Genomic DNA, 16887 nt, shown 5'->3' with positions numbered 1-16887 from the left:
GGATCTGAACAATCGTATGCGCCGATGGTGTATCAGCTGCTGTTTGTAAACTTCCTGTCTGTAATGTCATGTGACTTGATTGCGTCATGTGACTGATCATGTTGTGCATCTATTTTTAACTTGGCGGGCTCTAATATTGTTGAACATTGTGTATGTGAAGTTTTATTGTTTAGAATAAAGAATAATGATACAATAAACTTACTGTTAGTTAGACCACTGACCTATATAACAAGTCCGTGGTTAGACGGTCACCGATTAGACAACACAACTTTATTTTATGTCATTATCGTCATATACGTCGGACCCAACTCATGTAATCCTACCGACTTATTTAATATAGACATATCAAAATATAGACTGTGATTGCGTTGATTCGCCGCTGATTGCGTACAGCCAATTGTCAGTGACACTTGACACGGAGTGAGATTTCACAGTTCACTATACACGTCACTAATTAGCAGTAGATGGGCTTGTCGGGGATCAGATATCAGTTCGCTATATCCGTTAGTTCTCTGTACGTAAATTTTATATGATAATATAGAGGAGATAAATCGTGGATTTTGTAACAGTTCGTTGTATCCGTTTGTATGCATGTGAATAAGATTCAACTAAATGGATCGGTGACTTGGTGGATTGTGTTTCATTGTACCCCGTCGGCCATTCGTCACCACTTGCCCCTTTCCGTAACCTGCTTGTCCCGGAATAACACGAGTTGGTCACGAATGCCCCGACGGCATGGGACGTTGTCCAAATCAACCACTGGTAAAGTTGTCAGGGACAAAATCGATTATTTACAGGCCGCCCTGATATTGCTGGAATATTGTAGACTGCAGTAAAAAAGAACAAATCGCTGTGTTTTAGATTTATTTAAGAGAAGACAGACACCTATGAAAATATCTGAATTTACGTTTTCTTTGAGTTTCGACAAGTGTTTATATCGCATAATAATATATGTCAATTGTTTACAAAAAGAAATCATATGATTGTTATTGGGACAAAACTGCAACTTCATACCAAATTTAATTATGCATATATCTTGTTCACAAACAGACGCATGAAAAGGATTTTTCTGTACTGAAAATTAGCATGGGTTGCAAGGAAAGATACGAGGGGCTTCAAAATGCAGCTAAAACAATTGGGTTTTCCTGGGTTTTACAAGTGACAAGTCTTCTAATAAATGTAATCACTCACGCGGTGGTATCAAACTTCACCACTGAGTGTGTGTATGTCTAACAAGTTGTTCCATGTCGAAAATGTTCACAGGCCCCGCATTTGTCCAAGTCCGCCATCTTTGTCCCTCGGCGTGCCCCCTCCTCAGTATGCGCGGAGGCGCTAGAAAGTGCTCTCAGCGTGCGTTTCGTTCATTAGGAAATATTCGGAGGAGCTCGCTACATTCGTCACCACTCGCCCCTTTCCGTAGCTTGTCCCGGAATAACACGAGTTGGTCACGAATGGAGCTCACTAGCGCTGGCTGGTGCCACGGCACCAAACGGCTCACTGAATGCACCTCGGGTGACGGTAACAAGATGTCGTCTGATTGACCTGTCTCGCTTGACGAGGCATTCTCACGATTAATTTCACAAGAGGTGGTCATTTGACTATCCAATTGTAAACAGAAATGAATGTTTTCAAAGGTAAGACTTTATTTTAGTGTATTGCGATTGTTATTAGACACGTAATGAGAAATACTTTTTAGGGGCTCGAAAACACAGTACGCGAGCATATGACATACATTTTAATCAATCAATAACCCAGTGTACAATGAATACGATGACAAATCAAAATTGAATTGATTCACATATGTATAGCTATTATTCATGAATAATGCAATAAAACAATACAAGTAAACACACAAATATTATTGACGTAGAGATAAGCATACTTATTAATATTGATAATATTCTGTTATCTTGATGTGTTAAGTATTGCAAACACAGATTTGTACCGAGGGCTAATTGCCACAAGTTGTCGTTGAGTTTATACATCATTGATAACCCATATATAAAAGTGAGTGAGTTGGGTTTTACGCCGCTTTGAACAGTATTCCAGTTGTTAACGGTGTGTCAGCTTGACGTGGGAAGAAAGCCCGAAGTGATGCAGGTCCCACACGGGTATGGTGCTGACAAACCTAGAAACATAATCGGGGCGAACCAAGATTATCATATGTTTCTGGCGTACCCAAGGGACGCAACTCTGCTTAGCTAATTGAGTTGCCTTGGGCGCCAGCTCACCCGTGCCACCATATATGAAAACCTCCCAAAACGTTTTGCTTAAGAATAGCTTCAAAAAGAAAGCCTGAATCGGATTGATTACTACGGTCCTGAATAACAAACTGTCATGATTTTTTGTTTCTCATGAATCGATTAAATGAATGTTAAATGTTGAAATGTATTAAGAATGAAATCATAATGGTAAAAATTGAAATACCGCCTTTTCCCATGAAGCAAAACAGAAGTAGAATACACCAAGGTGGGCGTTGGTTGTTGCCTTTAACTTGATACTGTTGTATGTTCTTGAGGCATTGACATTTACGCCAACACGTGGGTTTTATAATATTAAAGTTTTGATAAATTGCTAAATCACTTAAACCGCTGTATCAATTTTTTTAAAGAGACGTAAGGTCAATGAACTTTCTGTTCAGTTTTAACCGCGTGCGCTAGAACATGAAACCTTGTTTTAGTGAACATGAAATATCAAAACAGATTATGACAAAAAACATAAAAATTAAGCCTTTACATATAAACTATTTCTGTGTTAATATTACTTTAAAAACACATGCTACTGATGACACTTCCTAAAATAACCACCCAAAATGTCATCGATAACCATCGTATTCTGTCTGGGCATCTTGCTAGTTGACATGACGAAGCTGACAAAAAAACAATTATAAAATAAGGTTGGCAAACAACGTACATTTTTTGTAAATCGAACCTTCAACCGCTGTGCCTCTCTCTTCAGTATAACGACATCTGCCATTCCGTCACTGTGTTATATATACGCCAATCTTTATGATGACTCTAGCATATTACTCACCGACAAGAGAAACGCGAATACTATACATGTTGGTTAATATATGAATACTTACTCGTATTCAAGCAATCTCATTAAAATCAGACCTCAGTTTTCGCTACCGCTAAACAAAGATCTAAGGACATCCCATTACGGGTCACGTCAGAACGACCTTTCATCCGACCAATCAGAGCATCGCTTACCAGATTATGAAAGTGACAGTCGGAATGTGATTTCTGATCATGCAGCCTCGAAAACTTTAACTCCGAACGATAGTTAGGGGTTTAACGACTGTATCCATACAATCTAGACCATCTATTAGCCATTCCAGAATGTTCTTTTGTTCAGGTTTCAAATTTGTAATCGAGAATTTGTCAAAATATGTTTCGAAGCGTAGTCGCCAATTTGAAATTAGTGCCGTAAAGAACGAGAAAGCTGCCTTCTGATTGGTCATTCCGTTGGTCGGTCCAAGTTCGCTCAAGGTCGGTTTGACGTGACCCGTAATTGGATGTCCTCAGATCTTTGTTTAGCGGTAGCGAGAACTAAGATCTGATTTTAATGAGATTGGTATTCAAGAGATATTAGATTGGTTTGATCCATAAACGAACATATGTTGGGTGAAGCGACACTCATGGACGCATCACGTGACGACATAGATCCATCTCTTGAGGTGCACCGTTTGTCTCGTGCAGGATTAGCGTGTACAGTTTGGCAATCACGTGTAGCATATCGTGATAAGAATAAGACACTGTGGTAACACTTGACTGTTTGTTAGTTTTGTCATTATTTGGTACACATTGGAAACATCTCCTCTTAACGTACATACTTCTCTATATGTTTATATGGTTCGCGTTTCTTTTGGCAGTGTATAATTTCACCATGTAAAAGAAACACGTCGTCTTGTGGGCAGTAACTGAGGTATTTTCAGATTAATGTGTGAGATATTTGAAAAAATAACTTTAAAATGAAAACAATGACAAGTGTACCAGAATTAATCACTTGAAAAAATGAATATTGAGCAATGACCAATGCTTGCCGAAAATGGAGTCTTCAAACATGATGCTTGAATATCACATAATTAGATTATTATGAAACCAACCTTGCTACACCTTCTCACAGGCTGTGTCTGGAATGTTTTATTGTCTTCAGCTTTGTAATAGATATACTTTATTAGGGGCATAATCAATACAGTGCTACATACCCATTGCGGTGCAATATAGCGTTGAACACAATGCCCCAATGGATGTTCAGTACTATTATGTTCTTCACGTGCCTTTAGTCGGGACAAGGACAAGATATAAAGTTACAGATCCCAGTCTTCTATCTTCAAGACACATACCTATATCAGTTAATACAGTTAACCATACCAAAAAAGATACCGTATCTTGCGCAAGCCGGGGCGGTCGGGTAGCCCAGTGGTTAAAGCGTACGCTCGTCACGCCGAAGACCCGGGTTCGATTCCCGACATGAGTACAATGTGTAAAGCCCATTTCTGGTGTCCCCCGCCGTGATATTGCTGGAATATAGCTAAAAGCGGCGTAAAACCATATTCACTCACTCACTCACTCTTGCGCAAGCCTCTATTTAGCCTGGCTACAGGTTGGTCTGTCTTGGCTCAAATAGTTTTATGGTCAAATGCGCCGCATACAGCTTGGCACCCTTGTGTCGGTGTCAGTTTGGACATATTCCGTTGGTCGTGAGTTCGAATCCAAGGTTTTGCTCCGACTATGATCCTTCCACTATTTGAAGTATATCCGTTGTGGCTTCCCAGAAGGAAGACGTCAGAGATCTGCATCCCGTTTGGCGTTCATCTGATATTAAGATGAGACATTACCCAAAACAGTTCTTTTTTTCCGCAGTGTTCATGTTACGCCGTACATGCTGCAGTCGAGATCGTCCCTGTAGAAGGTTCATTCGTCATGTTTGAACTTTTCTCTTTGGCGGTGTGCTGCGTAAAGGTCGAAGGTCAAAAAGTTCAAACATCAACGCTTCATTTGCCTTCAGTTTCACAGAGACGTCGAGCCAACCTGAAACATGAAACGAACCTGAAACATGAAACACAATATACAGTAAGACCCCGTCAATACGGACAGTCAAAAATGAAGCCGTCCGGATTGACAAAGTTCCGGAAAAGAACCTAAGCCTGTTTGTTGACTGTAATGTGATTTGTATATTGTAGACATTCCGAAAAGTAAATCGCCCGGAATACGAGGTTTCCGGGTTAACGGGGTTTTGTTTGTATGCTGTTTAACGCATCGCTCGGCAATATTTCAGCCTCCAAATTTAGACATAGAAATATGCACTTCGATCAAGGGAGGAAAACGGTGCAATTGTTTATTGTTTATTCCATGGCAGCTTACTTTGTTTTGCACATCAGTGACGGCATGTTTGCAAGCACATAACATACAAAATCAATAAAGTTCACTTTGATCAAATTATTTGCAGAGAGCAAATGACATGTGCTGAAATTAACCTGTCATGAAAAATCCACTTATCTTTCAGAATGATAGTATACTGGCGATAGGAATTGTTTGGGAGATGAAAAATAATCTTCAATCTTTTTCTTATTAAGGGCCCTGCCGCGCTCGGATGATTCGGTGATAAAAGCCTCAGGCTGAATTCTAGTACAGGAAATCTGAACAAATTGATGTATACTAAACAAAAATAGTTTTGGGATCACGAATATCTTTTGTATATTTTTTGTAGTGAAGACTGAACAAACAATTTAATAAATATATCATTAAACATGATCATGATCCCTTAAGGTTTTGTTCAGTATATTAGAGCACAAATATATATTCCTCCGAACGGAATATAGCTAAACGAGGACAATGCATGATAGGAAGTTAATGGGTTGTTATCTATAATAATGTCACTTTAAGATAATGTTTAGAAAAGGGTAATAGACTTTAATTCACAAATTTAAAAAATGGAATTTAAAAGAGGGGAGGGGACATGTGGTAAAGTCTATATCGCCAACCCCATCTGACCAGCGCGAACGGCATAAAACAACATACCATGCGACTCTGTACACTTGTCTACTGAAGACTATGACAACACATACACTCTTCAAAAAAAAGAAACGCATAGTTAAAAAATAAGGATATTTATTAAGCGGATGTATAAGTATCTACACAGAATATGCGTGAACACAATGAAAATTAAATTAGACAGTGATCGACAAAGGCATTGTCGTCATTGTCAGCATTAATTCAGTTCAGTCATTGCACATGTATAACCCCAATGGGGCGTCATGGTCAGTACCTGGTCATACCACCTCTTGGAGCCGTCACTGCTCGATACCTCCTTGGCACAGATTGCACAAGTCTTCGGAATTTTTCGTGGGGAATTCTTCGCCATTCCTCCTGTAAGGCGTTGGCGAGTTGTGCCAGTGTGTGTGGAAGCTGGTGACGTTGACGGACGCGTCGATCAAGTTCGTCCCACAAATGTTCAATCGGACATTGATGTTCTCATTAACAAGGAAATTAACTGTTGCACGTGTGGGGCTGAGCGTTGTCATGTTGGAACAGCTCCCTCTGGCGGTCCAAAGTTGTGAGGAGGTGAGGATGCAGAATTTGGTCTATGTATCGGTTTGCTGTAAGCTTGCCTTGGACAACCACTAACTGTGATCTACCCGTGTAGGATATGGCTCCTCACACCATGACACTCCCTCCACCAAATCGGTCCACCTGTCGAACGCAGTTCGGCGCAAAACGCTCATGTCGACGACGGTATACACGCTGTCTTCCATCCCGTCGTTTAAGAAGAAAACGTGACTCATCGCTGAACCAAACGCGTCGCCAGTTACTGAGATCCCATGTCTGTACTCTGTTGCACCACCGGACACGTCGTTGACGGTGTAGACGTCGCAAGACAGGTCCAACTTTTGGTCGTCTCGCTCTAATTCCCACTTCCCTCAGACGATTTCTGATGGTTTGGTCGGAAACTCTTCGCATACCAGGCACTTGTCCTGCAGTGTGCGTTGCTGTAGCAAATAAATTCTGAAGGTGATGCAACCGGATGTACCGGTCCTGAGCAGGGGTGGTCACTCTCGGTCTTCCACTTCTGGGATGATCTTGAGTCGAATTAGAGCGGGTATATCGATCCCATAGTCGAGATATGGTGTTTTGGTGAACGTTGAAGTGTCTTGCAACGGCAGACTGGGACTCCCCTGCTTCCAAACGTCCAATGGCGATATTTCGGTCAGCTGCAGTTAATCTTGACATTTTTCGATCTCCGTTCTCGTAGGAAAATTCGCAATGTACTGATGAATTTTGTACGGTCTTTTATAGTCAGGGTTTCTACTCTTGTATCCAACATTTTGCACGTGCATTGTGCTGAAAACGTTTTCTGAAAGCAATTTCCGTGCATCCTTTGCATTTCTGCTGATAAACGTATACAAAAAAACATTTTGAGATGCGTTTGTGCGCAATGCACAACAAACATGACATGATTAACGGGAATCAAACATAAGAATTGTCTTTATGACGATTGCTTGGAAAAAAATCTAATTGGAATTCTCAAAACAATATGCGTTTCTTTTTTTGAAGAGTGTATTTACAAGTTCAACAACCATAAATGAAAGGAATGTTCTTGAAGACTGTATAAAGCAATCGGATGTAGACACGTACACTTTTACACCCGTTCGACTATTTTCATTTGAGTGAATATACTATATTTCATCAACAACCACACCTGTTGGAACACGGGTGGAACGAGCATTCATTGAAACAGCCATCTGCATAATGCTACCCCTGCGTCACAGGGCCATATGACACTGTTGAACCAATCAACTCAACTCGATAGGGTGCACGGGAATCACGCACGCACGCACGAATAAGGTGTTAGCGTTGGGCGCCTCAACGTGCGTCCCACCCTTGACGAACAGGTGTGGTTGTTGATGAAATATAGTGATAGCTAAAAAGACAGATTTTTTATTCGTGCACCGATTGTCTTTAAATGTAATATCCAGTTATGTATGACTGTTTAATAATGTCATACCAACTTTGACTGGAGTAGGTCCAATAGTTTTTCAGATATTGTAGTAAACGTCGGTACCTTAAATTACCTTTTTCTCTATACATGTACGTGCGATATTGTTTTCATGCTGTACATGGGAACACAGTATAAATAGCATGCCACCTAAGGAAATGAATGTGCTTTCATTACTAATATAACATCAGCATGCAAAATAAACTATAGGCAACACTCATCAGTAATGCAGACTTAAAATACACCGTCAGTAATGCCTGGGACTACCATATTTGGGAATTGTGGGAGGGGCTACGCTGAGGATAATGACCATGTGTCACCTGTCAGACTTGGGGGGAGGCGGGGCTAAGTGTATCTTTGTTCCCCACATCCCTTCCCATTTGTCCTTACGTCGTGGGAGGGGCGCCCTATTACTGTTTGTCGACGGGCCATTGACTCGGTCGCCATTTCGCTGTACATGTAGGTTGGGGTCTGAGACTTCTTGTCACCTACGAAAAAACAAACAAATAACATTCGCTTAATTGCTAGATTAGTTTGGGAGTATAATCAAAGCTTGTTTCCTACTCGTGAGAACTGGGAACTGTTTCTTCGAGTGCGAAATCGGCTGTCCCGGAAGCGCTCGTTAAATACCCAACACCACCATCACCTGATTTACTGCAATGTCACGAAAAAGAAAGACCCGTGAACTTAGAGTGAGTAAGTTGGGTTTAACGCCGCTTTGAACAATATTCCAGTTTCACCACGGCGTGTCAGCTTGGTGTGGGAGGAAAGCCCAAAGTGAAGCAGGTCTCATATGTTAACCACGTTGGTGAAACCCACGAGCACAGGTGTGGTGCTGACAAACCTAGAAACATAATCGGAGCGAACCGGGATTCGAACCCACAAACATAGGTTTCTGGCGATCTCAAGGGACGCAACTCTGTACACCGAATTGCGGTGCCTTTGACGACTGGGCAACAAACAGGTTAGTACACGTTAGTATCACTAGGGAACTATATTGGTTAGTGTTTCCATCACCCCAAAAAGTCGATAATTATAAATAAAAGCGACTCAATTTAATCCATAATCATAAGACATCTCTGCCAAAAGCCAGTTATACGATTCCGACTATATTATGAGCATGTGTCTATGAATCACCATCAAATAGTGATGATACCAGGTGTTCGCGAAAAGGTTAGCGTAACCTGCCCCAGCGGTGGCACCAGTCACAAACACATGCAAAGGCAGGTAAATTTTTCGTTATTATCAAGAAGTCATGAATCAATTCAAGAAATTTGAAAAGACATGCAGAAAACTCGGTTTAATGCCGAGTTCATGATTATTGCACTTACACTGCAGGTGTGTGTGTGGCTGATTGTACTGCTTGTACTGATACCGATTTATAGTGCTTGCCCACTGAGATATTAACGCAATTTAACCTAATACCCTACTCAGACACAGTATACTGACTCCGAGTCGACCAGTCCCTGTTTTAGCCCCTTGATGCCGGGCGCTAGACAGGGTAACAACAAATACCATCTTTTAACGTCTTTTGGTATGACGCGGCCGGGGATCGAACCACGGACTTTTTCGCTGACCGAGCGGACGCTCTACCACTAGACCACTGACATGCGCCAAATGCACGTTCTGTGTGTGAAAATGCCCTTATTGGTCGGAAAAAGGCGTGACCCTTTGATAAATACCTGTATGCAAATCTGGTATAAAACGGGTGCGAAAATGTTCTTTGTCATTGGCACATTCAGTTGCCGAAAGTGGTTATGCCTCGATTAACATTGGACATCGATGAGAACAGGTTCCAACTCTTCAAAGCAGGTGGCAGGGTGCGTATTTGTCGGAGGCCAGAGGAACGGACAGCACGTTGTTGCGTGCAGGAAATTGAACCATACGGTGTCGGCAGTGTGATGGTCTGGGGTGGGATTTGTGGAGACATGAAGACTTATCTGGATGTTATTGATGGCAATCTTACAGCTGCGTGCTACATTAATGAAGTGTTAACGCCAGTTGTGTTGCCATTTCAACGTCACCCGTAAAGGTTATTCCAGCAAGATAACGCCACGCCTCATACAGCCCGCATTTACCAGAGCATTTTTAAACGCCAACAACGTGAACCGTCTACCTTGGCCGGCAAGATCTCCTGACATGTCTCTAATAGAACATCTGTGGGACCACCTGGGATAACAGATTAGGCAACGCCAGCCACACCCAGAGACAAGAGTGGCGTTAGCACAGGCATTGCAGGCAGAATGGCTTCCGATGCCTGTGCACGCCATTAGACGTCTGATTTCCTCTGGTCAGCGCCGTGTCAGAGCCTGCATCGAAGCTGGAGGAGGACACACCCGATATTGACTGGATAGTTGCTTTTACTAACATTTTGAAAGTGTTAACCACGTAAAACATGTCAAAAAATTAATTTCTTCCGCTAGATTTGTCAGTGTTTATGCAAACGTTTTAAAATTACCCTGTTTTACAATATACAACAATCACCATTAAAAAATATAACTTTTTTATTTTTTTGCTTTAAAAATATACGAGGTTGCCTTTCTCATGTCCTGGAGTTTATGTGACGGTATAGTTATTGGTAAGAATGTAGTTCCAAATCAATCAAAAAACATTCTGCATGACAACATATTGGCATATCAATTTGACAACCATCTTAAATTTCTTGGGGGGCATGCATAGTCTTACATATTGCGCTCATATTGCAAGTGAAATACGTGACGTTTTTTACCTCGAATATATAGCAAAGTGAATGTAAAGGTGTAATTATAATCTGAGAGGAACATAATCCCGGAGAAGAAATATCGTTTGTTTATTATTACATTTATATGGGGGACACGGACCCAGTCGTGCAGAATTGCGTCCCTTGGGCACGCCAGAAACCTATGATTCTGGGTTCGAATCCCGGTTCGTGCCGATTATGTTTCTAGGTTTGTCAGCACCATACCCGTGCTCGTGGGTTTCACCAAAGTGGTAAACGTCTGAGACCTGCATCACTTCGGGCTTTCCTTCCACATTAAGCTGATATAACTGGAATACTGTTCAAAGCGGCGTTAAACCCAATTCACTTACTGCCGCAATGTGACGGTGGTCTGTAATTAATCGAGACTGGACAAAGGAATCCAGTGATTGACATCATGAGCATCGATCTACGCATTTGGGAGAAGAGTGAGGAAATAAGTCTTACAAAATACAAATGATAGCTTCATGTTTTCTGAAAATCTTACAACCCTTCAATGCTACAAGTAATTTGATAGTTTCATCAGTTTGGGAACAGGTCTAAAAACACCCTGTTAACATTCCAGTGTGACAAGACTATTCAGAGGACCAAATGTCAGCTTCCAGTGATTACTATAAATCGGCAACGTCAGAGAGTAACCAGTCTCGATTATCCCACGAAATATAACTCCATGGGACAAGAAATTAGTGAGTGAGTGAGTGAGTATGGTTTTATTCCGCTTCTAGCAATATTCTAGCAATATCACAGCGGGGACAATGTACCCATGTGGGGAATCGAACCCGGATCTTCGGAGTGACGAGCCAACGCTTTATCCACTACCCAACTGCCCCTGAACAGGTAATAAAACCAGACTCCTTTCATGTCACGTACAAGGTACAAATAGTTAAATGGTTTCGCACTTCTTATGTCACATACAAGAGGACATTCCTATCTAAATTGTGAGTGATATTTTTGTTATTTATAAAAAAACCCATCAACACCAGTTATTCAACGAAACAGATTCCATTGGGCGAAAAAGGCAAAATACCTGTAAAAATTATATAAATGGGTCACTGAAAATCAGTGATGACATCATGTGTTCGCGAAAAGGGTCAGCATGTTCTGCCCTACCTGTACACCCGCCACTAAGTCACGTACACGGGACTGAACACACTAAAATTGTATAAATTCCAATCAATCAATCGTAGGTCAACTGGTCTTACGTTTACTAATATCGCACATAAGAGACCATTCATATTTAAATGAGGGCTACGCTCGGGTCATTTTAACAGTTCCAGCAAATGTGATTGAATACAGTAATTATTTTGCCTTCAACACAATTACTGAGATATATATCAGTCTAACAGTTACCGAGTACCCTAATTACGCGGAGAAAATGTCTCCGTTCCAAAGGGCACTAATTACGTCAAGATCCAGACTGGAGATGTTATTCTCTGGCGTGGAGGTTTTATATTAACGGAACATAGTGTCCACCTTTAAACCTTCCACGTATTAATGTATCAAATAATGGGAACATCAACCATAACTGAATCGGCAAATCAAGTTTGAACTTGAAATAATATGGTTCTGGGGGAAAGTGGAAGAGGGCCGATGTATATACACGACAACTGAAAGGTCATACAATGTTGGTTCAGACAATTACATTTCCCAACAATAACAAGGGGAAGACTATGGAAGTCAGTGGTTACTTACGCAGCAAGGGGAAGACTATGGAAGTCAGTGGTTACTTACGCAGCAAGGGGAAGACTATGGAGGTCACTGGTTACTTACGCAGCAAGGGGAAGACTACGGAGGTCACTGGTTACTTATATAAATGGGTCACTGAAAATCAGTGATGACATCATGTGTTCGCGAAAAGGGTCAGCATGTTCTGCCCTACCTGTACACCCGCCACTAAGTCACGTACACGGGACTGAACACACTAAAATTGTATATATTCCAATCAATCAATGGTAGGTCAACTCGTCTTACGTTTACTAATATCGCACATAAGAGACCATTCATACTTAAATAAGGGCTACGCTCGGGTCATTTTAACAGTTTCAGCAAATGTGATTGAATACAGTAATTATTTTGCCTTCAACACAATTACTGAGATATATATCAGTCTAACAGTTACCGAGTACCCTAATTACGCGGAGAAAATGTCTCCGTTCCAAAGGGCACTAATTACGTCAAGATCCAGACGGGAGATGTTATTCTCTGGCGTGGAGGTTTCATATTTACGGAACATAGTGTCCACCTTTAAACCTTCCACGTATTAATGTATCAAATAATGGGAACATCAACCATAACTGAATCGGCAAATCAAGTTTGAACTTGAAAGAATATGGTTCTGGGGGAAAGTGGAAGAGGGCCGATGTATATACACGACAACTGAAAGGTCATACAATGTTGGTTCAGACAATTACATTTCCCAACAATAGCAAGGGGAAGACTATGAAGGTCAGTGGTTACTTTCGCAGCAAGGGGAAGACTATGGAGGTCAGTGGTTACTTACGTAGCCAGATGAAGACTACGGAGCTCAGTACTTACGTAGCAAGGGGAAGACTATGGAGGTCAGTGATTACTTACGCAGCCAGAGGAAGACTATAGAGGTCAGTGGTTACTTAAGTATACAGGGGAAGACTATGGAGGTCAGTGGTTACTTACGCAGGCAGGGGAATTTTACAGAGGTCAGTGGTTACTTACGCAGCCAGGGGAATTTTACAGAGGTCAGTGGTTACTTACGCAGCAAGGGGAAGACTACGGAGGCCAGTGGTTACTTACGCAACAAGGGTAAGACTATGGAGGTCAGTGGTTACTTACGCAGCAAGAGGAAGACTGTGGAAGTCAGTGGTTACCTACGTAGCCAGGTGAAGACTATGGAGGTCAGTTGTTACTTACGCAGCAAGTGGAAGACTATGGAGGTCAGTGGTTACTTACGCAGCAAGGGGAAGACTATGGAGGTCAGTGGTTACTTACGCAGCAAGGGGAAGACTACGAAGTTCAGTGGTTACTTACGCAGCAAGGGGAAGACTATGGAGGTCAGTGGTTACTTACGCAGCAAGGGGAAGACTACGAAGTTCAGTGGTTACTTACGCAGCAAGGGGAAGACTATGGAGGTCAGTGGTTACTTACGCAGCAAGGGGAAGACTATGGAGGTCAGTACTTACTTGCGTAGCAAGGGGAAAAGTTTAAACTTGTAAGAACATGGTTCTGGGGGAATGTGGAAGAGTGCCGATGTATATACACGACAACTGAAAGGTCATACAATGTTGGTTCAGACAATTACATTTCCCAACAATAACAAGGGGAAGACTATGGAGGTCAGTGGTTACTTATGCAGCAAGGGGAAGACTGTGGAAGCCAGTGATTACTTACGCAGCAAGAGGAAGACTATGGAGGTCAGTACTTACTTACGCAGCAAGGGGAAGACTATGGAAGTCAGTGGTTACTTACGCAGCAAGGGGAAGACTACGGAGGTCAGTACTTACTTACGTAGCAAGGGGAAAAGTTTAAACTTGTAAGAACATGGTTCTGGAGAAATGTGGATGAGTGCCGATGTATATACACGACAACTGAAAGGTCATACAATGTTCGTTCAGACAATTACATTTCCCAACAATAACAAGGGGAAGACTATGGAAGTCAATGGTTACTTACGCAGCAAGGGGAAGACTACGGAGGTCACTGGTTACTGACGTAGCAAGGGGAAGACTATGGATGTCACTGGTTACTTACGTAGCCAGGCGAAGACTACGAAGGTCAGTGATTACTTACGCAGCAAGGGGAAGACTATGGAGGTCACTGGTTACTTACGTAGCAAGGTAAAGATTATGGATGTAAGCTTTGCAATCCTCTTATAATAGCTCTTAAAGGTTTTAACGGCGTTCGGTGATGGTGGGCAGTGGAATCGTGAAGTATATGTAGAGCTTATTTGACAACGATGCTTCTTGATGCAGGGGTATAGGGCTTGGGTTATTAGGCCGATACTAACATGAGACATATGCAGGTCACCCCGACTTCTCTTCAGAAAAGAGAAGTCATTTTGAAGGATGCTTCTCTTAGAAACCATTAAACTACCTTACGATTTAACCAACTGGGTTTGCGTGTACCTTTTTGGGTACACATTGAATGTCTGAATATGGAGTTCTTAATATCTAAGTTTCAACCATGTGTACGTAATCGCTGGCCCCTAATGACCTCACTGCTCTGAACGTATCACTACATGAGGATGAATGAGTGAGTGGGTGAATATGGTCTAGTTACATCACGGCACCCTATTGGTCAGAGAATCCACTGGTTAACAATCTGAGCAACGTATCGCACGTAAACAAACGATCAGATCACAGTTTGTAGGGGCACGGATGGCCCTGTCTTCTCAGGCGCTGTTGTGTTGATCGCGGATGCAAAAAATATTCCCAAGTTGCTCGTTTTAGAATTGTAAAAATGGACACCAGTAGCCAACAAATCTTCGAATCATGTGGCCCGGGTTCCAGTCGTCTAAGGCGCCGCTATTCCCTGTGCACAGTTGCGACCCTTGGGGACACCAGAAACATATGATTGTGGGTTCGAATCCCGGTCCGCCCCGAATAGTTTCTAGGTTTGTCAGCATCGCTCTATGCAATTATGATACAATGATATGCATCAAACGAGTCAGCAAGCCTGACCATCCGATCCTGTTAGTCGCCACTTACGACAAGCATGGGTGACCCGGATATTCACTGATTGTATGTCACAAAGTTGATATTCACAAAGTTGTACAATGTATTGATGTTGACTCATATACAGGTAATAGAAATGACCGTATCATATATATATATATAAATGCGCACTGAAATAATACTCACACCCACATTTAAACTGAGGCTATATACCGACAGTAGTGATCTCTGTTACAACATAGGGAGTTGTTTGGTTCATAGCCGTTCTGAACTGTGAAGATCCGGGGTAGAATAGGTCTTCATCAACCCATGCCAGCCGTAAAAGGCGACTATGCTTGCCGCAAGAGGCGACTAACGGGATCGGGTGGTCAGGCTCGCTCACTTGGTTGATGCATGTCATGGTATCCCAATTGCATGGATCGATGCTCATGATGTCAATCGCTGGATTGTCTGGTAAAAACTGGATTATTTACAGACCTCCGTCATATAGCAGAAATATTGCTGAGTGCGGCGTTAAAAAACAAACAAACAAACAAATTATAGCTGTTCTAAATGAAAGCGTGTTCTATATACTCCCTCCCTCCCTTCCTCACTCACTCACTCACTCACTCACTCACTTTGCCCTCTGACAGTACAAACCAGACGTGTTTTGTGTTATACCAGTATTCAACGGCAGCACGACATAGAGGAAAAAACTGGACATTCAGTTGTAAAAACCTTAGATTTGAATAAACAGAATTCGGAATTGGGAATTAATCTGGTCTTTATAAAGGTCATGGGAAGTAACAAAATGTTATAGCGTTTGATTTGGTTTTATGAGATTGATTTTAAGCTTCACAAACGGGGGTTTGGGGGTTATTAGGTGTTAGTGTCTGTTACTAGATGCATGTATATGGATTGTTCTTGGATCAGAGGACTGACATGCTGGTATAGCTTGTGCTCGTAATAAAAATAATCGTTTAACGCTGTAATAATAATTCAGTTATTTCGCGGTCCCCGTCGGGATGCTGTGTGAGAATAGGACCCCGACAGCTCATAGTCTGTAATCGACCAGTTGTTACTCTGGGTCGGGTTTGGTGTGGTTGGATTGGTTTGGATTTTGTTGTGTTGTGTTGTGTTGTTTGGGGGTGGGGTGAAAGAGAGAGGTGGGGATGGGATAGGTTAAAAGAGAGAGGGGGTGGGGGTCAACAACTAGCCTAGCCATAATCGTCCTATGGATTGAATGCGACAATAAACAACATTCACTCACTCAGTCGGGGGCACGGGTGGCCCAGTCGTCTAAGGCAGAGTTGCGTCCCTTAGGCACGCCAGAAACCTATGATTGTGGGTTCGAATCCCGGTTCGCCCCGATGTTTCTAGGTTTGTCAGCACCATACCCGTGACCCGTGCTCGTTGGTTTCACCGAAGTGGTAAACGTCCGAGACCTGCATGTCTTCGGGCTTTCCTCCCACATTAAGCTGACACGCCGTGATATAATGGAATAATGTTAAAAGCGGCGTTAAA

At 42.2% G+C, this 16887-nt stretch overlaps 1 protein-coding gene across 1 annotated transcript in view; it reads right to left on the bottom strand.

Annotated features, from left to right (window-relative positions):
• Window positions 1-1701: 1701 nt before the first annotated feature.
• Window positions 1702-16887, bottom strand: part of LOC139453839 (thyrotropin-releasing hormone receptor-like) — an 85098-nt gene continuing 69912 nt past the window's right edge. The window contains exons 3-4 of the mRNA XM_071235291.1: window positions 8392-8489; window positions 1702-5036 (exon numbers count right to left, since the gene is read on the bottom strand). Coding sequence (XP_071091392.1) covers window positions 5016-5036; window positions 8392-8489 — 119 coding nt within the window. The 3' untranslated portion in view covers window positions 1702-5015. The remainder of the gene's footprint in view (window positions 5037-8391; window positions 8490-16887) is intronic.

This window comes from Haliotis cracherodii, unplaced genomic scaffold, assembly GCF_022045235.1.
Source record: "Haliotis cracherodii isolate W230 unplaced genomic scaffold, xgHalCrac1.p SCAF_10, whole genome shotgun sequence".
Classification (NCBI taxonomy): Eukaryota; Metazoa; Mollusca; class Gastropoda; order Lepetellida; family Haliotidae; genus Haliotis; species Haliotis cracherodii.
Note: the sequence above shows the minus strand (reverse complement) of the source record. Positions and strands in the feature narration are given on the sequence as shown.